At 38.5% G+C, this 26,726-nt stretch overlaps 2 protein-coding genes across 2 annotated transcripts in view; both read left to right on the top strand.

Moving 5' to 3' along the window:
* The first annotated feature begins 1,306 nt into the window (after positions 1-1,306).
* Positions 1,307-18,186, top strand: lingo4b (leucine rich repeat and Ig domain containing 4b). The gene is made up of 3 exons (XM_075466142.1): positions 1,307-1,411; positions 15,010-15,125; positions 15,299-18,186. The coding sequence occupies exon 3, from the start codon at positions 15,311-15,313 to the stop codon at positions 17,120-17,122; it is 1,812 nt and encodes a 603-aa protein (XP_075322257.1). The 5' UTR covers positions 1,307-1,411; positions 15,010-15,125; positions 15,299-15,310; the 3' UTR covers positions 17,123-18,186.
* Positions 18,187-23,841: 5,655 nt separating this feature from the next.
* LOC142380353 (semaphorin-7A) overlaps positions 23,842-26,726 on the top strand; it is a 38,408-nt gene continuing 35,523 nt past the window's right edge. The window contains exon 1 of the mRNA XM_075466141.1: positions 23,842-24,149. Coding sequence (XP_075322256.1) covers positions 24,071-24,149 — 79 coding nt within the window. The 5' untranslated portion in view covers positions 23,842-24,070. The remainder of the gene's footprint in view (positions 24,150-26,726) is intronic.

Below are 26,726 nucleotides of genomic sequence, written 5' to 3'. Positions count from 1 at the left end.
ATTGGAGCATACTCATCGTTATAGCATCCAGCTGCTATTCAATCCAGAGATCTGTCTGACCCATGCATATCTGCCCATCTCACCATCCAGTCTGTGTTACTAATGCACTATCCTGGAAACATGACAGCATTCACTCAGTGTAACAGATAGAAAAAAAACCGCAAATCCCCTCAGATCTGACAGCTTGGGGATTTTGCCACCCATATTATCATTATTATTTGCACGTCTCCAGCACGCTGGCCATGTTCTAAAAGTCACTTTGTTGACAAAAAGCTACTTTCATGTGGAAACACCCATTCTGGTGCATTGTAAAAATAATTTCTGCATTATTTTCCCATATTTATTACTTATGTTTAATTCTTTTTAGCTAAGTAAAGCAGAATAAAGGAAATAAGGAAAATCATGACAAATGAACAGTGGTTCATGGATTTTATTATTTATGTTGGTCACAACAACACTGCAGGCCTCACAAGAATATCTTTCTTTACTTTGTGTCAACTTTGTTGAAAACAAAGATCTGGGACTTTTGAGCAGCTAGAATCCCATATCAGATAGAAATGGGCCAACATTCCTCGCCCTAAGGTCCAACATCTGGTCACTTCAGTCCACATACATAAAAGAGCTGTGGTTAAAAAATGGGGGTTTACATTGTGGTTAACAATGTCGCCCATCCAAGCTTTTTTTTTAGACATGTTGCTGTCATCGAGATCAAAACGAGTTATTGTTTTTCATGAAACAGTAAAATGGCTCTCCTTTGACATCTGATGTGTTTTTCTTTGTCCTATCGTTGGTAAAATATTGGTTGAAGAATTTGCAAATGACGCATTCTATTTTTTATTTACGTGCCCCGACTCTTTTAAAATTGGGTTTGTGTACATTCCAGTAAAAACAAAAGTGATCAAAGTCAAACAAAATGTACTTGGCTTCTGCCTTTCTCAGCTTCCATAGTGGGACTAACCCATTCTTCCTACTTTAGGATTGCATGTATTTCGGCCCGACACATGGCGCTAATCCAGTCTTAAATCTGCTTGACTTTTGCTGAAGCTGAGCGGAAAGATTCAGTGCGCAGCATCGCAGCAGCGCGGTCATAGCGCGGCAGCTTCCCCACATGCAGCAGGACAGACAGACAGACAGCGTCGACCGTCCTAAATTATTTTAGTAGCGCAATTATCCCAGAAAGTCCCCGAGGTATTGGGCAGTAGGAGGAGGAATTAACGAAGAAGGAAGGCGGAGTAAACCGCGTGACTGTGGTGTCACTCACATATGTTGGAAACGTCTTGTTGAATGTGGAGAGAAGAGGAAGAGGAAGGAGAAGGAGTCCTGAACAGAGATGCCTCAGTTGGAGATGTGAGCGATGAGCTTTGAAGCGGTGACAGCTTTGCGATGATTTCCTCTCTTAAAGCATCAGCTGGTGAGTGTCACTCCTGGTATTTGACTTTTCTGAAAAACTTAACTTACTTGCATGCTTTACAAACGTTTTAGAGGCAGAAACCAATATATTGTGATTCTATTGTTATTTTCTTATACCGTTAATATGACTCACATGCATTTGAAACATTGGCTGGATTTGCAGTTTAGTTTTAATCTGACGATACTATTTTACGGACATAAACAGTTTAATCACCTTTTTTTGTGCCAAATTTGATTTACAGAGTGAGGAATGGTCAAAAACATCTAAAAAATAGACTGAGTGAGGGATTGGTATTATTTTTTAAAGCTTTTTTTTAATATTGTGGTTTAATCTCGGAATCAAAGCAGACTGAAATCCCTCTTAGCATGATGTTTTGGAGGAAGGTGGTGTTATAACCTCCACCCAGTTTGATATTAAGAAATGAAGACCTGTGTTTCACAATCGACTCTTTTCAGACATGAACCTCACAATAATAAAGACCACAACATGTTAAAATGTTAAAAACCTTCATCAAACTAATCGTTTGTGGTTTGGGAGTAATCTTGAGTTTAAACACGGGCCTGCTTTTAATTTTATTATGGCTCTAATGGTGTTTTGTTTTTTTTAATCACCGAAAAACATCATTTGTAGTAACCTTGAAAATATATGCCATTACTACTATTTTGATGTTTAGCTCAGCAGCTGTGTCGTTTGTACAAATCTGTTGTTGCCGTTTTTGTGGAGTAACACATCCATGTGAACAGTAATCCCCACACTAGTTTGTTCCATAAACCCTAAAAGGCCTGCAGCAGACTGTGTTTTTAACTGAATTTTGGCAGGAGTACAGACATCAGTGAGTGCAGCCTCTTTTCCTCTTGGGGCAGTGTGTGTTTAAATCTGAGGGTTTTACTGTTACATCAACTGTGATCAAATCTCACCTTGTCACGCTAAACTGTCTCATTTCCGAACTTGGCCTCTCATGTTTGATTATCACCTGTCCCGCAGTCTGATATAAGCCAGGATCAGTATTTTGGTGACGGTCCAGAGTTGAATTTAGACCAGAAGCAAACTGTTAGTCTTCTCTAATCATAATCAGGACACACATCACATTCTTTGTAGCCCTGGAGGAGCAGATCACCGTCAAGGGAGCACCAAGATTGACGCTTGGGATTCTGCCAAATGAACAATTTAATCAGAGGGCATTTTATGTACAGGAAGTATGTCAGCTTCCTTGTTATGGAATGATTTACCTGGATTGTTATATTCGGCAGCAGCTCCAGACCTCAATTGATTACAGCCCCAGGCTAAGAAGTGCATGAAAAGTGTTCAGACTAGTTCTACTCCCTGAATGTTCCTTAGTGGTACAGATTAGGGATGTCCTGATCAGTTTTTTTTGCCCTCCGAGTCATTTGATTTTGAGTATCTGCCGATACTGAGGTCTACGGAGCCCCTAAAGGGACATGGAGGGATTTTTTTTTTTTGAGATCTCGCAAAAGTATTGCGAGATCTTGCAAAAGTTTTTTTCCCACGTCAATGAACCGAAAGTAAAACAGACACAGCGATGGAGGAGCCTACTTTTGCGAGATCTCGCAAAAAAAAAAAATCTCTCCATATCCCTTTAGGGGCTCCATAGAGTCCCGATCCGATACTTCTACAGTACATTAAAAAAAAATGAAGAACGCCGAAGAAACAGATCCAGGATATTCATTTTATTTTATTCATCTTATTTTATCATTTAACACTTATAAACAGAGCACTTCTGTGAGGTAGCTTGAACAAAAAAAGTAATCAAGTAATAAACAAATTCTTTACATTGTAGTTTAGTGCAACAATGTTTAATATAAAAACGAGCAGCAGCTCTACTTGAAATACCCGGCAGACATGTAAACAAATAAGCAAATAAAAGTGCCACAGTGTTAAACAAAGTAAGGCCAGTAATGTGCTTTTCGGAACTGCACTCCTAATTCTCACTCTCCTCCTCTGGCTTCACAGAAGGAAATGCACATTTTTCTTGATGAAAACCAACATCTCTACCATGTCAGGTTTGAGCCTGTTAGCGATGTCCTTGCCACCTCTTGAAATCCCAAGTTTGCATATCTCACAGTTTCCAATCACAACGTTTTTGTCATCCACTTTAAAATACCTCCACACCGCAGACATTCGCGCCCCCAGCTTCAAGCTGCTGCCGTGTTCTGCTTCGCTTTACGGTACAAAGCAAAGTGACGTCATGCTGCATGCGTTGATTCTGTGTGGAGTTGAGACCATAGACATAAAAATTTGGGGAGTTATGATTATTGTAGTTGGGGATATACACCTTCCTCAGTCAAAATAAATGCAATGTGGAGTCACTGGAGACCCATCCAAGATGGCGGCCGCGCTGATACATCAGCTCCAATAGTCAGTCTATGAGGCGTCTACGTATATTATGTCTTTGGTTGAGACGGTCTGACTCTGTACCACCACAGAACAGTAAATACTAAGCTGTTATTTTTTCCCATTTGTTTTGAAATATTATAGTTCTGATAAAAAAATAAATAAAATAATGATAATAAATATACATATAGATAGGCTATATATCCCATCCCTGATCGGGATGAAACGTCCGATTCCGATCGAGTCTGAAACCACGTGTTCGGCCCCGATTTCCGATCATTTGATCGGATTGGGACATCCCTCGTACAGATGTTTTCAGTTAGGCCTGGAGGTGATCACAGAGTGTATTTGCTTGTATGAGAGCAGGGATGTTTGTCAGTACATTGATCTACATTGTTATTTCAGCATATCTTGTGTCATCTTTTGCAAAAAAGAGAAATATGTCATACTACAAATTGTAGAGCTGCACAGTTAGATGAGCTTTTTTTTTTTTAAGTATTTTTATTTTTTTTGTCTTTGTCTTTGTGTTTTTTTTTTTTTTTTTTTACAGTTTTGCTGTAAGAAACTAAAGATGTGTAGATTACATTTTGTTTTGGTCAAGTTAAGGCTTAAGATTTTAAATTTGGTCTATAATTGGAAAACTTTAGTCAAAGACAAAGCTAAATATTTCAGATACAGTCTAGTAAATCCATTGGATTTTATACATCCCTATTCAAAAACCAGTAATAAAAGCTTTAGTTTTGTATTAACATGTAACATTTATTTTCATTTCAGTAGAGTTTGTCCTTTCTCCACATAACTACAGTTACTTCTCCTAGTGGAATGTAGGCTGTACTTGGCTGCATTAACCCACTTGTGACACTTGGGCAAAAGTTTGTTGCAGTGGACTTGTTGTCCATGATTACAAAGGCAACGGTGGGTCATTGTTTGCCGATGGCACCCAGAAACCTGACTCTATAGTAGAAATGACTAGATTAGAAATTAATTTGCTGATTTACAAGGATGTTGATATTTTAAAAGCAAATTTGCCAAAACTGAACTCAAACATTTGCTGTTTTTCAGTAATTTACAAAAATGAATTCAATATATTTTTAGATTTCCAAACTGATCAAATACAAGCATGAAATTTAAATTAGTTGAGCATCAGGGAACAATGACAAACATATTTTATGATTAATTCTACATAAGCCCCCTAAACAGATTATTGAAAATAACTGTTAGATGTATCAGTAATGGGAAAAAAAGCATTTTAAAGTAGGTTGTCCATGTGTAAATCATTTGTCCCAGAAAAAAGATGAAAAAAAGACTAATCAGCTCAATAATAACTAATATAACAGTCTCTCCTTATGTGTAACTGTTGATTTGTAATTCAGTGGTGCAAATTTCTGACAACGTTGCATTTCATTATTGTGTGAAAACATTAAAAAAATGACAATAAAAGCTGGGATTTAATGACAAAAAGAGTCTGAACTCCATGCACAGCTGTCCACTTTGCCGGCTCTGTACATGAACTTAAGTTGTCGTCACCATTGAAAATAACTATCCTCAAAAACATGTAGGAAATAATAATCTTTACTCAAAGCAATAGAATGAGATTTTGTTTTTTAATCTCCAAGACATCTGTCTACAAAAAGCCATGAGTATGTTTATAAACTCATGTGTCACTGCAGCTTTGACTTCTATCCAACAGCCTTAATACCACAGTCAGCAAAAGAGGGTTCTGTCTGGGGAAGATGTATCTGAGCCAGGAACAATGCATCCTCACATCCACCCCGTCACATTTTCGTCTTAACAGTCATGAGATTATTTTCAGGACATTACTTTTTTTTTTAATGCTACAAAGGATAAATCTCTCAATTATCGCATGAAGTCTGGGCCATGTGCAGTTGTTTGCCTTTTCAACTGAACTGAACTGTTTTTAGAGGGATTGCACGTGAAAACATCTATCCAGGGCAGAATCTGTAATGCACAGCACTTCTGAGCCCACTCTGCACACTAGTAATATTTAGGCCACATAGTCATTTGATGTCTGCTCATAGATGAATAGAAAGATCAGACGTTCACCGCCACTGGACAAATGCAGTCAAGGAATACATAAAGCGCTGTCTGCCTCCGGCCCAGAGCTCGATTCAGCAGTAGACTTCTATTGTTTGACTACTAAAACATGCATCTTTACATTAAAGGTTTCTTACATGCAGCTTGTTTTTTATTTAACGTTGTTTCCTTTCCCAAGACATATGAATGCTTTCCAGTCTCCTCTATTCATTTGTTTTTGAGCTGTAAATAAGAAAAGGCTTCAAGGATGAAGTCTCTTTCAAACTCTCCCACCCCAGTGGAGAGCATAGGGCAGCTGCTTTCCTGAGCTTTTTGGTTTTTCTTCTTTCGTGAAGCATTCAGGAGTCTCTCACATAGGAGGTGAGGGATTTCGTGGGTGAAGGAGAAGAAAATGAGAAAGAGTAGGTGTCAACATGACACTTTTATTGTGCTTGTAAATCTTTACAACTGCCGTGTTTTTTATTTATTTCAATGCATAGACTATCTGTCAGTCAGTAAGAGTATGTGTGGTGTCTTAGTCTTTTATCATTTGCTTTAAGGTTGATGAGGATTGATTTTTGGTTGCACTCTTTTTAGCACATACTGTATGTATGAAGTGGTCATCTGTATAGTCATGTAGATAGAAGCAATTCAAAGTGCTTCATGTATGGAGATCAAATTCAGCTGAAATATATATATATATATATATATATAAAAAAAAAAAAAAAAAAGCTTAATCTTCTTTAAACAAAGTGCAAAAGTGCTCTTTTGGATTCAAAAAGCTTCTAAATGTCCCAAAAGATTTCTGATGTTGCGCAGTGATTGGCCAAGTGTAAAAACATGGCAGGGAAAGAACTTCTGAATAAACCTGTTTTGGTGTGACTGCAACAACCGCCACTTTTTGTGCGCTCAAATGAGTGCAATTCAGGAATGTCTCTAAGGGCAGTCTGTACAATAGTGTGTCCTAATTTTTACAACTCATTGCATGAAGGCTACAAAGCCACAGAAAAGACAGCCTTTGAAGACACAAAGAGATCTGGTGGGAAATGTGATGCAGTCAACAGAGGGCTGCAACCTCAGGCTGTTTGCCTCATCTTTGAGTGCAAACACTGAGAAGTATAAGCAGTTTATCTTTTCCAGACTGGACGTCACCAACCATGAATTTGTTTCTCTCAAACTCCTTGGCAGCATACCAGACTAATTTCTTTACTTTTTGAAGCATCGCCGTCTGTCGAGGCAGGTTTTTTTCACAAAGGAAAGTGCTATAAAAAATGAGCTGTTAGTCTGTATTAAAACTGTAAATCTGTATTAAATCTCTCTGCGTCCATTTTCTAACTCACTAAGTCAAGGTCACGGGGGGCTGGAGCCTTTTCAGTGTGCAGCCAGTATGATCAGGTTACTTGCTATAGAGATAGACTGTTTCATTGTACCCCCTATGAGAATTTACCAGTCGAATACAGTGAAAAAAATGATTTACAATGTTGTCAAAATTATGCAAGTAGATTTCTTAAAGAAGATGGGAGTCATTTAAAGGACCACTTTTTTGTCACATCAATAGTTCAACCTGCCTGTCAACGTTCTTTTGCTCTAGTATGTTCCTATATCTCCATGACAGAGTACTGGTAGTTTGCCAAAATACGTAAGACGAGCAACAAGTAAGGCTGACCTCTTATAGTCTTACAGTCGTTCTTGCTCAGCAAAAGCAGAAGTAGAATGATGATATCAAGTCCTCACAATAGTTTTGTTTATTTTATTTTTTCTCTTCCAACTCATTTCGGTCTAATTTTAAAAAGGATAGAGGCATTTGTATCCAGTATAAATCACAAGTGCCCTAATTTAGCAATGCAGCTCAATAGCATTGACAGAAGCACAATCAGTGGCAGTGAAAATAAAAGACAGTGCAGCTGAAACCCACACGTTTCACTCTTCTGTCCACAGCCGTTTTCACACCTGAACACCAGAGATATTCAGGATAAATTGAGGACATTTGGGTCTGGACTTTTTCTGCAGTTGCTTTTTACACGTGCTTCACAGTGGGGGGCTTCTAGTGGTAGATGTGCTCAGCTGGAAATGTAGGGGAGGTGGTTAAGGGAAATCTCTGCCTGTGGCACGCAGAAGGCAGGACGTGATGCAAAAATTAGCCTGTGGAAAATCTCTGTTTTCTCTATGAAATGTTGAGAATAGCAGATGAAGCTCATTCTTTTGATGATATCAATCCTACAATTATTTTCAGGTTTTCACCAGGCCATGGGCTGGAATTTTAAAGACATGTCTTCAGCCTCCAAACGCAGAGCATGAGATATACAATTTCTATGTTTGCTGGGAGTTTTACACACTGTAGGGAATAAATTCATGTAACTCGGGATAGACAATGCAACTATTTTAACTTTTTTATCATTAACCTTCTTCTGTTTCCATTAAAGCCCAAAAATTTAAGCGTACTTGGTTATAACGCCAATCAATATCATACAAAGAAATGTATATTTATTGATTTAAAAGTTGGATGTGAAACCAGTCAATGTGACAGTGACAGTTCAAACAAAGTGCGGGTGAAATTCACCATAATAAAATTCGATCAGCACATATCATTAGGACTAATAATAAAAGCATATGTTTTAAAGGGGGAAGAATTCTCCTTGTATTATCTGAAATGCAGTTACCATCTAAATTTACTGATACAAATACTAGAGGGATGCTCTATCTTACCATACAATAGCATTTTTGACAGTTTTTGACAGTCTTGGTTTTTTGGTCTTTGTAGTTTTCCCTCCATGCCAGCTTTTAGTTTATTACATGGAAGGGCAGAGGAGCTTGCTTCGTGCTGTATGGTTGTTTACAGGAGCCTTTCCTGCTGTTCTCTCTGCCTGAGGCATCCTATGTATGCTAATGGAAGGCAGGGAGATCCCAGATGATGAGTGCCTTACCACCAAATATAAATGCTGAAAATGGCTCTTACATAACTAAAGTGGCCCAAATTGAATTGTATATTTAATGTGTGAGAATTTGTTTTTGTTATTGTATATTTAATAAATGAAATGTCACAGGCTGTGGGAAATTAAGTTTGTGAACATTCAGTTACAAGAAGCCTTAATCCAAACATGCAATATGCACCCTTGCAATGCTCGACACTCGCCTCCACTCCAACCCTCACCCCACTAATGTTTCCCTTCTGTGCCATTTTTGTTGGCCCTGGCCCAGATGGAAACCAGGTTGGATTATAGAGAAACCCTGTCAGATTAGCATGTTGGCGGCCAAAGAGGAAAACCTCCTTTTGAGAGATTATTGAGATGATTGATTTTCTGTGAAACCGGGGAAACAAGTCACAACAGTTTATTATTTCCTTTCTGTTTTTTCAAAGAGGTCATTGTAACATAATTTCTTCTCAAACTGTGGATTTGCTAACTTGTGTTTGGTAAATTTGGAGTATTTGGATATTTTTCTTTCAAGCACAGTGCATGACAAGAACAAATTAATTTCAGTACTTTTGCGTCATAGCTTTCCTATATTATATCTTCCTTTTGTTCATCTGATTGCTTTTTTCTTTTGTGTACATGATTTTATAACTTTATCTCCACACATTTACAGTATTTTTTCTCTCTCTTGTATTTATTATCCCCAGTTTTTTATCCAGTAGCTTATGTTACCACATTTTGTTTTTTGGTAACTCCCACTATCTCGCTTTGCTGCTTCTTTTTCACCTCATTGCATTCCATATATGTACTTTTGTTACATCTGCAGCTAAAATCTTAACACTGACAGTTTTATTTACCACCCAATTGAGAAGCACTGTGTGTTCATTTTTCCGAGTGTTCTCAGTTAATAGAAATACAAAATCTTGTCTTTGAAAATATCACTTATTAGTTAAACCCTCAATCTGCTTTTTATAAGGAGCAGATTGCAGTTGAAGCATTAGGTCATTTAGTACATTTATTTTACAAATTACATGTTCCAGGTTAAGAGCCCTGCCTCACACCAGTCAGCTTACCTTTAATGCACGACCTTCCTTCATCTCTCTGATGTACGCTGGTGGATTGAGTGCATAGTTTCTGTTAGCCGAGACGACCTAATTTGTCACATCATGTAGGCTCCGCACTGAGACTAATTCCCTTCCCTCATTTATTTGCGCTATTATTAATATTGCAGACGGTGCACTTTGCATGACGTTACACAGGGTCTTAACTCTCTCCTTGTCAGAATGTGGAATTACAGCAGAGTGTTTTGCCCAGCGCACTGTCTGGAGCAAGACTGCTGTGAGTGGATCTGTCCATATGACACACTTCCAACACATTACAGTGGTGTAAAAATTCAGATTAAATAAATATAATTAAATTGTTAGAGGCACACTTTTGTAGCCCCACTGACACATACTTTTTTTTTAAATCTTTAATTAATATGCCAGTTATGCAAACAAACAGATGTTATTTTTTCCTTGGCTGTTTTAGTGTTTCTGGTCACTACTTTATTCATATCCTTTTATCACCTTTGTACACATTAAGCCTAAGACGTCATTATGTAAAGATTGCATTGTTGCACTACAAACAGGATTATGTGATAACAAAAGATGCCCAATTTTTACCTGCCCAACATAATGTCATTTATCAAATTTTGCTAAGTGAAAGCTTGTGGTCGGCAGAAATCTGAAGGCATTAAAAAAGAATGAAGAAAGCGTTACAATTTGAAAATGTGGCTGGGGGAGTTTGCTTTTCCCCTTCTCTATATTTGACACTTTCGAGCCAAACATTTCTTCTTGACTTTTGAGCACCACTTCTCAAGCTGTTATTTCAACCTTTATAGTTTCCAGTATAGTGACCTTTAGAGGCAATGAGGAAAAGTGGAAGCAAACTCTCCAGAGGACTTCTCACACAGGCAACCTAGAAAATAGAAGAAAGATTAACAGAATACCTGGAAGAAGTCTAAAATCAACCACGATCTTTTTCCTATATGCCAGCCACATTTATAACCATGTCACATAGTTTGCTCCAAATCATGAACCTTTTCTTAACTTCAACTAATCATTTTTATGTTCTCAACCTAAATAGGTAGTGTTACAGACTAAACTTAACAAAGGGCATTTGGTGCTTGGCTCTAATCAGACAGCAGGTAGAAGTGAAAATTAGCAGTGACAAAAATTAACCCTAGGTTCAAAAATATAACTACACCTATGAGGTATGACGCATTTTGATAGCAGAAATGCTCATCATGTTGATTTAAAATCATTTATATGACATGTATCTAATGGTAGGGATAAGTGCTTTTTTTCTGATTAGATTCATACCAACAACAGGTATGCAGCAAATCTTCAACAAGCTCTGAGCAGCACTGACAAACCTCTGCTCTGAGTGTGGCAGCGTGCAACAAGATCTCATTCATGTTTTCCTTAAAAAGCAGTTCAGTCATTGACTGGTCTTCAAGCACTCTGTCCTGCATTGTAAAACAGTGGGCAGCTAAACCATCAAACCTGTCTTTCATAGATCCACGTGTAACAATATTTTACTGTAAGATGTAACTTCTGACTTGTTCTTGTTTACAAGGTGTGCAGACAAACCCAAAGGGGAAAAAACTGGAGACTTTCGTCTCCCTGCTTTGTACCCAACAGCTGTCCTGCCAGAAAACCTTTTAATATTTGCTGTATGCAGGAGGTCTCGGGGGCTTTCACACTGCAGCAGGTGCCAGAGACCTTAAAGAAAAAAAGGAAAACTCAGACACACACACTTCTACCGCTGCTGCAGTCATACACTCTTTACAATTAGAGCACACATACGGAAAACACTGACACAAACTCGTGGTCTGTGATCCCCACACTGTTGCTCTGTTCTAGCCGCTTTAATTGGGGATTCAAGCCAGGCTCTTGTCTTTCTCACTGTGATGTGCTAAAAATAGCACTCTGGCAAGTGTCAGAAAACTCAGCCGGGCTCAGACTGTGCATTCTCTATCAGGACAGAGTTGCTTGGCACAGGGAGTCACGCTCAGGGCATGAAAAGTCACAGGGAAACAAAGACTGTCATCATGGGGCCGATGAGAGGTCATGTTCCTGTTTCATGCACCTGTCGCAAAGGCGGTTTTCCCCTTAATACTTGGTCGCAGCAGTTGCATGCTGTCTGTCAGAGTTTTTCACATTTTGCTGCTAATCACTCAGAAACAAAGATAATCTGTTTTCAGTAATTGTAGAAAAAGAACAACTAAGAAAAGCCATGCTCTGAGAGTCTTCCCCTCTCAAGACTAATGAAGTCATAATGCAGGCAAGAAGAAGACTTTGTTTAAAGACTAGTCATTGCTTCTTATTCGCTTCTGGCTGTGTTACAACAATATAATGACGCAAGTCGCTGCAGCACTTTGTCTGATGTGATCCCGGACCGTAACGATCAGTTTGGTAACTAAGATGTGCAGCAGAAACGTTTCATTTGAGCTAATTGGCTGAACCGAGCGTCTTCAATAGAAGCAAAATATCACACATGTTTGAGAAATACTTGAGTGACCATCATACACACTGAAAGAAAAAAAGGAAGCATAAAGAACAAAGCTACTTTGTACAAAGCTCCATTTCTAACATGCACTGGCAAATGGCCAGAGACTAATGTAAGGCAGTAAGAGCCCAAGCTGAATGACTTGATGAGTTCTGATGTTTGATGACAAGACAGGGGGAGCAAACTGGGCACATCAGGGAAAGCTGAATAATAACACATAATTATGCGACAGTGAATTCACCCAAAAGACTGTCTTAGGAGAGACAACATCGCATTGGCTTTGAGAATAATTACATTTTGGCATAGTGAGTCTTTATTAGGTAAGAGTTGGCCTTGCTTTGCTTTAGAAGAGTGGATGTTTTTGACTTATCTAAAAAGGCTTTGGCAGGGACATCAATGGCAGCATCATATTCGGTAGTCAGGCTCTTACAGCAGACAGTGGAAAGGCAAACAAATCCAAGAGACTATCGGATGGAATGAATCTCTGAAGGATCAAACAACATGACTGTTATTATGAAGCTGAATGAGACAGATTTCTCAGAACGGCTGCAAGATATAGAGGCAGTAGAGCAGAGTTTGGCTACGACTTAACACAGCTATGTTACAGAAAGTGTGTCATTTTATAATAAATAGGCAATAATAACTGGGTATAAGCAGAATTAGAAAATGTGTCATGCCAACAACCAACAGTGATTTTGTAAGATGTAGCTAATAATTGGAGAAAAAAATACAAACTAACTCTTGCAATAAATTCTTTGAAATTCTTTAATATGTCAACTTTTACTATTCTATAATTACTGTGCATTGTGAAATTATGGCAGATGTCTCAAAAATAACAACTTATTGAATGCCAGCTCCATATTTATTTCAGTTTGTGGCGTCTGAACTTTTTCTGTATTCTGTATTTTTTCTGTATTGGAACATATAGAAGATATTCAGTACAATCAACATCATGGGGTGTCAATGACTTAGACAACAGCAGTAACAGCTTTTTAAGTGACTACACTAAATTTCAAACAGCATCAGTAATAGAAACAAGAAGCTGTGGCTAATAGAAAATAGTTAACCTAATGAACACTGTAATGTGACACTCACGTGACTGTATCCATGCGCGGAGAGAAATAGATGGCAAAATTACAAATACACTTATTCCCTCACTTTCTAATTTTATGGATGGGGTAAGTCCTGGCTGTGACTCTAGGGTTATAACATTTGTATTGACTGTCGCTCTCTGATGGTGATATCTGATTGGCTAAAAGGTCTCAGCAACTGCCAGCCTGAGATATCACACACCTGCCAGGCTATGTCTCTCACAATTTAGCTTACGGAAAGGGTTTGGTCATTGCATTTAAAATGTTGAACCAACCCATTAACTCCACGTAGACTGCAGATAGGAGACTAATACTGGTTAGAAATGAAAAAAGTAAATATTTGTACCTGATAATAAGTTTTTTTTTTTTTTATCCATGGAGGCAGGAAGTAGGAAAAATAGTCTGAAACAGCAGTAGACAATCATGGGACAATAAAAATCTACACTCGAGAGGAAAACATGTGAAAAGGTATAGAGTGCCACCATTCTATTAATATCTCATATATAGTCATATATAGCTAATATAAATCTAAACATAAAAGTCAGAATTGAATAAATGAAAAGATTGTTTTACTTTAGCCATTGCGAACAAAAATGGCCACTGAGCAGCTTTAACTGGCTAATTTCCAACATTAGATAAAAGGCTTTTATCAAAGTCTTCTGGCGTGTCCGCACTCTGATACATCAACCTAACACAAGTCCTGTGAGTTTAAAAGCAGAAGTGTCGGCTTGTGAGTCTGCGCTCCCACCCAGCCAGTATAAAAGCTGTCTGCATGAAGAACAGAGAGGAGGCAAAGCCTGTACAGCTCTGGGACTGTTGGCACCTCTGTCACTCAGAGGAGAGGCTGCGGCGAGGGCACGTCCATACTCTGGAAATGGTTTGATGGGGAAGAGTGAGAAGGGGCAGCTGCTGCAGGTTGGACTCAGTTTGGCATGTAGGATTCTTGTATTTGGATTGCCTTTTTTAGCATATATGAGATCTCTGTTTGTCGTGACAGGAAAGATCGCCGTATGAGTGCAGCTCAATATTTGCACTTTGAGGTTCCTGTTCAGCTACGGGACTTTATGTCACATTACGAATTTGTTTGGTTTCTTGAAGCTTTGCTGCTTGTCTTGGAGTAGGTCTCATGGGTAGCTGTTAGAAAGGAAATACATGATTTATTTTGCATTTCTTCTGAGCACTTCTTTAGTCAACTGGCAGGGCCACACAGTGGCAGAATAATGTGATTATGTAATATTTGAGCATGCAGTGTTCAGTGAGCTGGTTTCTTGACTCTGATTCTCAACAGTTGGTTGGCTGCTTTAACCTTTGCCCCTGTTATATTGCTTTCTGTTTAGAAATGTATGTTTTGACTTTTCAAGAGCACATTTAGAGCACACTACTGATTGTGGTGCCTGTATACAAGCATGTGTTTGGATGAATATCTCAGTCAGTATTTTGCTCTCAGACAGTTCTGTCGCTGTCACTAACACAATTAAAGCAGGTTATTTGTCATAATGTGTATACTCACTGTGGTGGTAGGAGTAGTTAGCATGATACCTGAAGGAAGACACTTTTGTTTTTAGTTGTTAGATTATATTCTGCCCGTCATGCCTTTGTTTTATCGTTTTTATTATTTTTGCTAAGGCTCATTTTTCTGTCTCTCTGTTCTGTCCAGGCCACACAGAAGGGCATGTTATTGACGGAAAAACATCTCTACAGAGGACTTGACTCAAGTCTGACTCCAACATAACTGCCACTGGTTATGAAAAGCTGCACTTTCAGACTGAAACGGTTTGTCTTAATACAAGCTTATACTTATTTGAAGGATATAAATTCAACATGAATACATGCCTGACTTGGCATTTACTGTTTTGTTCAGTATTTTCTTGATAAATATGGAGTTTTATGTTCATGCAACAATTGATGGTCAATGTATGATTGTTAATTGTCTGTCTTTTTTTCAGGCAGGAGGTAAGATGTTTGTGGAGTCAGTCGTCCGATGGGGGGTGTGGAGCATCCTGCTCCAGTTTGGATTGGGTGTATCTGCAGGAAACTGTCCTTCACGGTGTATATGCCGACCTGAGGCTAGACAAGTGATCTGCTCTGGCAAGTATTTGAATTCAGTGCCGGAAGGTTTTTCCAGTGATGCCAGGCGTTTGGATTTATCCCGCAATAGGATTAAGACTGTGGGACGCCGCCAGTTCTCTGGTCTTCTTCAACTTCAAGAGTTGGACCTGAGTGATAACATAATCTCCATGATTGAAGTAGAGGCTTTCTCGGGCTTACAGAATCTCAGGACACTTAGACTTAAGAATAATCGTCTGAAGATCCTCCCGGTCGGGGTGTTTTCTGGCTTGTCCAGTCTGCGCTTTCTGGATTTGAGCCAGAATGAGATTCTTGTCTTCCTGGACTATACATTTAAGGAAATGATCAACCTGCAAACATTGGAAGCTGGGGAGAACGACCTTGTCTTTATCTCCCAACGAGCTTTCTCTGGTCTGCAGAATCTACAAGAGCTTAACTTAGACCGCAGCAACCTCACCTCCATCCCCACAGAGGCATTGTCCCAGCTGCAAAGCCTGGCACAGCTTCGCATGCTACGCCTCACCATCGCTACACTGCCCAACAATGCTTTTCGGCGACTCCACCGTTTGCGCAGCCTCTTGATCACAAACTGGCCAGCACTGGACACTATGGCTAGCAACAGTCTAATCGGTCTTAATTTGACCTCACTTGTCATCAACAGCTGCAACCTAAGTGTAGTTCCTTATGCAGCACTTCGTCATCTGGTGTATCTGCACTTCCTGGATCTGTCAAACAATCCCATCACTGTCATTCAAGGTAACCTGTTAGGGGACCTCCTGAGACTCCAGGAGTTACACCTAGCAGGGGCAAGCCTGCTACGAATAGAGCCAGGAGCCTTTAGGGGACTGTCCTTCTTTCGCTTGCTTAATGTAACATCCAATCAGCTCACTACTTTGGAGGAGAATGCTTTCCATTCTGTGGGGAACCTTCAGGTGTTACGGTTAGATGGGAATCCCCTTGCATGTGACTGCCGACTTCTGTGGGTGTTCCGTCGCAGGTTGCGTTTGAGCTTTGATGGACATCAGCCAACTTGTTCGTCTCCTGATGCTGTCAGACAGCGTGAATTCAGAGACTTCTCAGAAAAGGAACTCCCAAGGCTCTTCACCTGTCGTCCTGCTCGCATAATGGACCGCAGGCCACAGGAAGCAAGAGTGGAAGAGGGCACCACAGTCCTCTTTTCCTGTAAGGCTGATGGGGATCCATTTCCAGCTATCACATGGATATCATCCCATAAGAATGCTGTCTCTGCAACAGGTCGAATTAGAGTTTTACCAAATGGTACTTTAGAAGTGCGTTTTGCACAAGTTCAGGACAGTGGCACATATCAATGCCTGGCAGGCAATGCAGCTGGCAACGACAGCTTGACTGTGGGCCTGTATGTGAAGGGAGTCCCACGTAACAGAACAAGCCATTTCTTCACAGAGGAGGGCTGGGTAGAGCCTTCAAATCCCCAAGCTGCCAACTCCTCCGCTCAAATGTCCAAGCCGTATCCATTTGACGTAAAGACTCTGGTCATCGCCACTACCATGGGATTTCTGTCTTTCCTTAGCTCAGTGGCCATCTGTTTTGTCTTCATGTTTTTCTGGAGTCAGAGTAAAGGTCAGATCAAGCACACAGCAACTATTGACTTTGTTCCTAGGTCCTCCGTGGGTGGAGGAGGGGATGGAGGTGATGGTGGCAGATTTACAATGAAACTTATTTGAAGCCATGTAAAGGCATGAGAGAGGTTTTGATACTGACTGTGAGTTATTATGTGCTATGAACTTGCATTGCTGTGCTCAGAGACAAGACCTGCATTAAAAAGCCCCTTCAAAAGGAAAATCAGATCCAACTTGTTGAGCTTGTGCCAGCCCTCTTCCAGTTTTGGAGCTGAAACTTACATCTCAGCAATCCCTTCTCTGTATAATCCATCTCATTAAAATCTCATTATCTATGGATAGAACAATGTTAAAAGATTGCAGACAGAGCTCCCTCAAGGTTGTAAGGAAATAATCCCCATGTAAATGTTTCTTTTTTATGTAGCATGCAATTAGAAAATAATTAATTTTCACAGGTTTGCTTTGTAATTCATGAAGACAGATTGATTGATACAGTTTTGCTTTTTTGAAACACACCAGGTGCTGTTGTGATCTAACTATTCATTATGTTCTAATATTCTCTCTTTTGTCTTTTATTACCAGTCAAGTATATTAGCCCTTTTGACACTAATTTTGCATTGGCTTTAAGATTTTAACATGTGATTAGATTAACAAGATTTAAAGATTGCTGGATTTTAATTGATTTTCAAAAGTGAATAGCATTAATGTTAAATGATGATATAGCTATGTAAAGGCACTGACAACCAGCCATAGTGTACATATGAACCTTTACTCATACATACTTTAAAGAAGTTTTTTAGGTCTGCCTATCCTTTACTTAGATATTAATTTACCTTATGATAACAACACAAGACTATTTGTTCTATGTTCTCGAGCATGCTATATCTCTTTTTTATATTTAAGAAACAACTTTTTTTTATTTTGCACCCACACAAAACACTCAAAAAGATGTGCCTCAGTAACATTCTCACCATGGACAGAGAGAATGTTTACCTTGATCAATGTTGTCTTGTAAATATTTAGGTCAAGGGCGATTTGTGTCCTCAATTCATTCCATCATTTTATCTAGTTCTGAGGATTAGTCTCTCTCAAATATGCCTCTTTTGTTGTACGTACATTTAAACTGAGAAACAAGGCCACACACAAAACAATGCTCAATTATGACAGGAAAGGAGATTACAAATCATGCACACATATATATATATACACATGTTTGTTATTTGCTGTAAATGACTTTTTTTCATTCTTTCAATAAACGCTTCTTTGAACCTGCATCGTCTGTTTGGAGTCTCTTTAATTGCTTCATGTGAAACATTTTAGAATGTTATGAAAGTAAAGAGAGAAAAAAAATTAATTGAAAGAAATTTCTCCTCTGAAATTGCTATTGAACAATTAGTAGGAATGTGACCTATTTCCTTGGATTACTGAAATATTTGATCAACCGTGCTTCTTAGATTAAGACAACAAACTGGCCATCTTGCCCCTTTGAAAGAGAATAAAGCTACAATTGGCAGTAAGCCAAAAAAAATGCACATTCACTTTCTTTTTTTTCTGTTAAGACGGAAGGATTATGTGTTCAGAATAATACCATAGTGGCTGCCTGTTTTCACCCAGAACCACATGTACTCTGAATAAAATACAAATACTCTCTTAAGACATTTATTGGATTTCTGTCAGCTTCACAGCCCATCCGTCTATCATAACTCTGAGATAAAAACAGGATACTGAACTTGAGAGTGATGATATGCATTTTTAACAATGATTTGCTCTCATTTCACCTTAGTACTGTTAAGAGACCTGCTTTTCTCTGAAAGAAATCGCTAGACAGCAAATGATTTTGTCCGTGTCATGCAGTTGCCCAGAATAACCCAGAAACGCGGGGGGGAAAAAAATTCTAATCACGTGTATGAGCAGAGATCTAAACCCTTTTGGATTACGTCTGCATGTCTCAATCTGTTATATAGGTCTGTCTGGCGGGTACTATCCTCTGGGCCAGCTTGGCCTGTAATATTATCTATTTTAATACAACTATTTGCTCCCATTGGACAGAAAGCCAAAGAAGCAGATTAAAGGGGTGTTTAAAAGCCACTCCCCCACCCCTTGACTGTCATGCACACACCCCTGAGAATATTATGGTCACCTTGCATCTGCTGTTAGATTAGTTTCAGGCTCCTCCCCTGTTTTGATGAAGAAGATGGAGGCATTTCTGTACGACAAAAGACACATTTCACATTTACATTGAAAGCATTTGATTGACAATGTTTTAAAATGTGACAAGGAATAGAGCTTCATTGTTTAGATCACCTCCATGACAAACAACTAAAGTGGATATACATATAATTCAGAAGTCAACTAAAGAGTGGCTTAATAGTTCTTTTAGTTCTTTTTTCCTGTGTTAAGTTTTTTATTTTTTATTTTCTTTATTATCATCTTGAACTGTCTCCTGAAATGGAAAATGAGTGAAAAGTCTATTTTGATCCAAACTTAAGAGAACATCTTTATCTTTCTTGACAAATATTTCATGGGATAAAAGATAAAAGATGCGAGCTTATTGAATAAACTGAGAGGACAGTGACAAAAGTGAGTATAACTTCACATGTTTTATTGGAAAAAAATGCTTGTAAAGCTCTACAAGGGCCATCAGATTGTCAGTGGGCATTCCTTTTTGTACATAAAAACATGAATTACTGATGTGATATTATAATTAAACCAAGTAAAAACTAACTAACTTATACTGTATTTTCATAATCGATTAAGTTATAAAACATATGTTTCCAACCACATCTCTTAATAGATATGAACTAGTTGAAAAAGAAAAGAAATTCACCCATGGCTTTATTATGCTCTGAAAAAATGTTTTACTCAAACCACACAGCAATCATTACATAATGCTAACACTGTGATTAATACATTTGAATTAATTCTGCACTTAACAAAAGCAAATAATATTATGGTAAACAATGGAATATTTTGGAAGAAAATAAACAAGAATATGTATATTTAATATTTAACATTTAATATTTCTGTGATTTGTCATATAGGCAGGTTGATGACCTTTCTATATTATATATGTAAAAACCTATACTAATTAGCATTTAACCTTTGAAAGCATATTTGTCTTTGCTAATTAGTTCTGTATCATCAGAATTGCCAGGAGAAGAGGCTAAAGGCTGATCTACATGTAGCATTTGTGCTGTTATTTACATAAAAGCTCATTAATTACTTACACACATGTTTGCAGCCATTTCCTTTGGCCTTTTTTTGGCTAGCAAATGTACAAGGACTAATCAGATCCTTTACCAAAGTAAAATAATAATAATAATAATAGAAAATAAATAAATCAGCAAAACAATGCAAAAATACTTCACTGCAGGTAAGCATCCCGCATCAGAAAACCTACTTCACTAAAAGTATATAAGTTTACAAGTACTGGTATATCATTATGTTTGATATCATTAGTTTACTAACACTGAGGCATCAGTGCAGAAGTAGCATTTTATTGTTGCAGCTGTTGGAGGTTGAGCTACTTTGAACTACTTTATATACATATGTTGGTGTATATTCTCAATTACCCATGTCACGGCAATCATAAGAGCTTGAATAAGAGCAACTGGACTTCTTTTCTTCGATTCTTGCTGACGTTTCATCTATCATCTTGGTAAACTCTGAGGAAACGTGATGTTGTTTCACTTTTTATCAGAAAGGCTTCTTCTGTTCTTAACTGAGGAAATAAACCTGGCAATATTTCCCTATGAAATACTCATATCAATTACAATCACTTCAAAATATTATTTAAGTATGAACTGGTTTTGAAGGCTTTTTTTACAGAACTGCTTACACCTCACAGCCCTCACACCAAAGACACACTCAGAAACCAACTAGCTGTTCAGTTTAGGGTGTGGTGTAGACGATTCACTCTGTGTCATTTTCAGGCTCTGCCTTAGCCCACAGTATTACATTTTGATGGTACTATATATGGAAACATTAGTCTGGAATTCACCAGATAATTAGGTTCAATAACAGAGTGAATCAAGGAAATCCATCCAAGGAGAATATCTCTGAAGCAAAATGCTGAACTGTTGAACACAGCAAAGTTTATTTAAATGATGATTATCACATTGAATTCTATCAATGTTTGGGATATTGATTCTACATCGCATTCCTTGATCACTGTGATGTAACACTATCCAACCACACAAAGAAGTAAACACATGAATGAGAAAAGAAGGACTTCGAAAACTTCAAAAGATTCAAAGTCTTGCCTGCATGTGTAGCACCATCCGTATCCTGCAGTGTACTGATGTATATCGATTTAAACCTACAAGTAGTGCTAAAACCACAAATCAAATAGACTCATTACATTTCACAAGCAGAAGCAATTTGCCTTTATTAACTTTGAGTGTTTTGTAACTAAATCAAGGTACAGCCTCAAGCGCCCTTTATTTGCGATGAAATAGGAGGCATTGAAGTTAATTACAATGAAGCTTTCCAGATGTGCATGCATGTCCATGAGCCCACGACATCTCCTTGAGGATTTTATTCTGTACCTATTTCATTCTACGGTATTATTTCCATCATCTTTAAACTAAACACTGAAGTCAGATAATGAATCAAGTTCATCTTTCGGTTTATTTGCTTAGAGTACACACACACTCACGCACAAAATATGTATAAATTTAGTATAAATATAATATAAATAACAAATACTTTTCATTCTTAAACTGAAATGAAATAATTGAAGGTTGGCTGGCATTTAAGATCATTGACTTAAATTACAGCTTTCTCCTAAAAGTGATGATCTGGTAAACCTGAGTCCCACCTCTCGAGTTCCTCAATAAACCATCTCATAGAGACAGTTAATGAGTGCACTGAACTGCTGAAGGAAATAGAACATCATATTTATTATTCAAGAAGCATAAGGCTTGTGGAGATCAAACACGACTGAAAACTCTGCTTTTGGTGCCATCTGGTGGTTAACAATTCCACAAATAAGCATGAACTGAAAACTGCAGACCAGAAGAAAAACGACATCATTGTTAAGTAAAGTCATTTGTGAATCTGTTAAGTTTCAATCACAGTTCAGCTTGTGTTACTGCTGCTGTTCACCAGAAGAGGAAAAGTACAAAACAAATGAAACTAAGATTAATCAACCTATTTCTTGATTACAGATCAGATAGATAGATAACAGACACACAAGTGTTTATCTATTATGGTACAGCACTGTGAAGAACTCTTGAACCTCCCTTCATTTTTCATAGATTGCCCAGAAAATGCGATTCTTTGCTAAGTTATCTGTTATGTGTAGATACGACACTGGTTCATTCTTTGATTTATGTGTTTTTTCTGATGCTTGAAGGATTCTAAGGTCAGAAAACACATGTTTAGTCCAGCCCTTGTATCTGTCTCTTACCAGATTAATAAGTGAAAAAGCCAATGTTGAAATAAAAAACAACCTGGAGAACTACTGTGCGAGACCACAAAAATTACAAAAGTGGCTCATTGGGAGCAAACTATAAAGAAATTAATATTTAGCTCAAAACTTTTCCACAGTACTATAAACTATTTAAGTGGATGCATGTACTCATCTATACCCCCAGTTGAGAGCTGCACGGTGGTTAACGCCATGCACCATGCATGTTAGGTTAGTTGGTGACTCTAGGTTGTCCCTGGGAGTGGGTGTGAGCATGCATGGTTGAGTGTCTCGTGTGACCCTGCGATGGACTGGCAGCCTGCCCTGCCTCTTGCCCGATGGCAGCTGGGATGGGCTCCTGGCCACCCGCGACCATGGATTGGATTAAGCGGGTGTACAAAATGGATGGATGACTGGAACCCCAGGTGAGGATAAAAAGAAAAATAATCCTAAAATCCTAAAATAACACACTGCTAGAATATCTTAAAGCTTTCATACTTGTAATATGTCCTGCTGAAGTTAATAAGAAAAACTTTGATCTTCCTGTGGAGTTTACTCATCCATTAGTACATTTATTCAAAATATTTCCTGACTGAGCTCAGAGGTGTTAAAGAGCAACATGAAGATACAATTAGTGCCTTTGAAATAGACTTAAAACCTCCACAAGTGGGTGGGATATGAGTGGCTTTTTAAAATTCAAGAACCCATCTGTGTGTGTCATGACATGCTTTCTAAATTTAGTGAAAAAAAAAGTGGCTATCCTCTCTTGGAGCTCAATACTCATAAAGTTCTCATAAGCTATGCACAGTATATCAGTTTCATGAAGATTGAAGAACCAATTTAGTTACCACTAAAGTCATTCATCATTCTTTTTAATTCTCTTTAGTTTTCAAATTTGAGTCAGTTTACCTCCTAAATGCAAGATCAGCAGATTCAAACTGCTGATTCATTCCTATACAGGCACTTAGGCACTATTGACAGATATTGATTAGAATTTACAGTGAAGACTGTTGCTGAGGCAATATACCGACTGGCGTGCACCTGCAAGGTGAGGACTTGTGGGCAAACATAAAGTGTTAAAGAAAGAGTGTTCTGTCATCATTTAATGAGACATGAACATGTGTTTGGCTGCCCGACAAATAATAGTTTATGTTATATGATCTGACTTCAACTGAAAATCTAAAATATTTTCAAAACATTGAAACAGGGAAACTGCAAGAGAAAAAATTAGATCAGAACCATCTTAATTACTTCCAATTTATCAGTGAAAATCATCTATATCAGCAACAGGTATGACGTGTGATGCGCCACAGCCAAAAATGGTTGATTAATCAGAAGGTTTGTTATCATATTTGTAGTCCCATGTTTTATTTCTGCGCCCCTGCTGACAAGCTGCACTCCCCCTTTGCCTTTTGTTTCCGAGGTGGAGCCTGACTCCCCGACTTCACCAAACTGGATTGCCGGTAAAGCATACGGACAGGATAGGACTGGAACCAGTAGTCGTGGGCACAGCTCTGGGACGCGGCAGATCAGGGAAGGGACCTCGAAGACGGCTTCAAGGAAGGAGAGGGATTTTGGGAAGCGCTTTAGTTGAGTAATTATAATAACCGACAACGAAAAGCAGAGCCAGAACCAGAGGAAAGATGAATTATTTTATATTGCTTTCGATTTTTGCCACGGTTATTACTGGAAAGTCACCTCGGCTGAAATTTGTTGTGCATGGTAAGCCACTATGTTCTCCGAATTTTCATACGATTTATTGATTTAGTGTATTTGTGTCGCCAATCGTGTTTTGTTAATCTGTTTCTATGCGTTATTTGAGGCGTGAGTAAATGAATGGGTGAATGGTTTGGAGAATGGACAGATGAGTGAAAGAATGAACGAAGCATCATGGGGTGATACACCTCGTTATTTCGAGTTCGAGTCATTTCGGCTACTATTGTTCGCTTGTCATTAGCAAAAACCACATAAGGAGTATCTATAAAGCCTAAATGAAGGCACTAGCTCCGGGATAAATCTCCTAAAACACGCCCTCCCTCCTCTGCTAGTCGAGTTGTAAATTACGCGCAGCACCATTCAGGCCCTGCACACACGTTCAAAGGCTCATTGGGATTTAGCAGCTGGAGGAAAACAAGCTCTGTTGTATTATTTTAGAGTTAGCAACAAAAAAATGAAGATGATGTTTTCGTAGACAGTGCCATACATTTACATTCATTTACATGGTTTCCATGTGTGCACAGTCCATTAGAATTGGATCTTTGCCACTTGTGGCTTTTCTGTTGGTTTTTCTGACAACATGCGTTTTATTTATCCCAATGCCAGACAAGTTCACGATGTGCTCTTATCTAGATCACAACGGCTCCAATTAATCGCTCCAAATGGTCAAATATTCCAGGGTGACTGAGGGAAATAAAACCAGAGGCGATTCAAAACAACCTCTTTACTGGAAAGTGGGGGATCATGGCGCCTTTTTGCCCCGGAAAGGCTGTGTCTTTTAAACAGTGGCCTGTCATTGATGATCATTATTGTGATATATGTCTCTTTTGAGACACAGTCATTGTAGCTCCCGTGTCCTTGCGGAGCTGCAATGCGGGACACGGCTGCTGCTTCACACTGCAGCAGAAGAGATCGGCTTAGTGAAAAAGAGAGCCCCTTTACAGCCGAAATAAGAACATGCATAGCTTTATGTTGGCTTAACGTATACAGGCTGAAAAGGAGACGGGGGGAGAGAGCAATGAATGGAAAATTCCAAGCCGACTCCTTGTTATCAATTCCTCTCACGTCTTTTTACATGGCAAACATACCTCTAATATATTCAGCAATCAATAGAGATGGGGGCTGAGTGTCAAGTTCTATCCCTCCCCTATCCGTGGATGAGCACAGTCCAAAGCGCAGAAAATGACGTCTCCTAGCGTGCCTGTCATAACAATCAAATTCGTTGTTATGCAATTCCAGACACGGTCACAGACACAAAGACTTACAGGTTGAAAATGTCAGAGAAAATCCAAGAAAGTCTCCGTCTGGAACATTTTCAGGACCTCGGACAGCGCTGAGCTACACGCTGACCCTCTAATGCTCTAATCTGGCTCACTTTGCCCAAAGACAACGTTTGAAAAATTCTCAAACCTTCAAGAAATTAACGTCGCGACATGGTTTGTGATTTACGTTAACATATCAAAGGTTAAGATTGAACCTGCTTAAAAAAAAAAAAAAAACTCTAAGTGCCTCCCTCACTGAAACAACTAAGTGTAAGTACAATAAATTCGACACTTATGACAGTTATAATAAACACTGTTTTAGAACAATGCCTTTATTAATACCTATAGGTGGAGTAGACAATTGCTTTATACACCTCTCATTATAATATAATGTAAAACAGCACACTACAGACTCTAAAATGTCCATTTAACTGAAGCAAATCCTCTTTGAAATAGTTGTAACAAAAAGTAATACACATCATCATACCCTCCCTAAGGGTCTAATTTATTAGCTGCATCACTTAAAAGTGTTTGTGAGAAAATTAACTAGATTATAACCTCCAAAAAGGTTTGGACGGAATACATTTGAAAATCTTATATATGAATATTACAGTATTGTACAAAACAACATAAGAAAGACACGTGAGACATTTTAGCATTTTAATGAAAAATGTTATCTTGCCTAGAAGTTGATGCAGCAACATATCCAAAACAAACTGAGGCAGAGCAAGTAAAAGGCTGGAAAAGTAAGTGGTACTAAAAAGAAACAGCTGGAGGAACATGCTGAAACTGATTATGTCAATTAACAACAGGTCAGTAACACAGAGCACCTTAGAGAGGCAGAGTCTCTCAGAAGAAAGGATGTGCAGTGGTTCAGCAATCTGAAAAAAAAAATGCATCTGGAAATTATGGAGCAAATTCAGAAGAATGTTCTTAAACATAAAATATTGAAGTCTTTATCATCATCTATCGTCTGTGTTCTTTGGGTCTTAGGTCAGTACTGCAGGAAAAGCAGACACAATTCTTTAATGTAAATCACTGCATGGGCTCAAGAGCACTTTCAAAAATCATTATCTGTGAAAAACAGCTTACCATACTATCCCCAAATGCAGGTTAAAGCTCTTATCAGGCAGAAAATAAGCTGTAGGTGATCATGAGTTAGAAAAGCCAACAACTGCTCTGGACTAAAGCTCATTCAAAGGGGTTTGAGGCAAAGTTGTAAATTGATCTGTGCTCAGACTAATCAAAATTTGAAATTATTTTGGAAAACATGAATGCCACTTCCTCCAGACGGAAGAGGAGAGGAACTATCCAGCTTGTT

The sequence above is a fragment of the Odontesthes bonariensis genome, chromosome 5 (genome assembly GCF_027942865.1).
Source record: "Odontesthes bonariensis isolate fOdoBon6 chromosome 5, fOdoBon6.hap1, whole genome shotgun sequence".
Lineage (NCBI taxonomy): Eukaryota > Metazoa > Chordata > Actinopteri > Atheriniformes > Atherinopsidae > Odontesthes > Odontesthes bonariensis.
This window is presented reverse-complemented; position numbering and strand designations above follow the sequence as displayed.

Bases quoted from the DNA above. Each gene is read 5' to 3' on its own strand.
- lingo4b (XM_075466142.1), top strand. From the start codon at position 15,311: ATGTTTGTGGAGTCAGTCGTCCGATGGGGGGTGTGGAGCATCCTGCTC.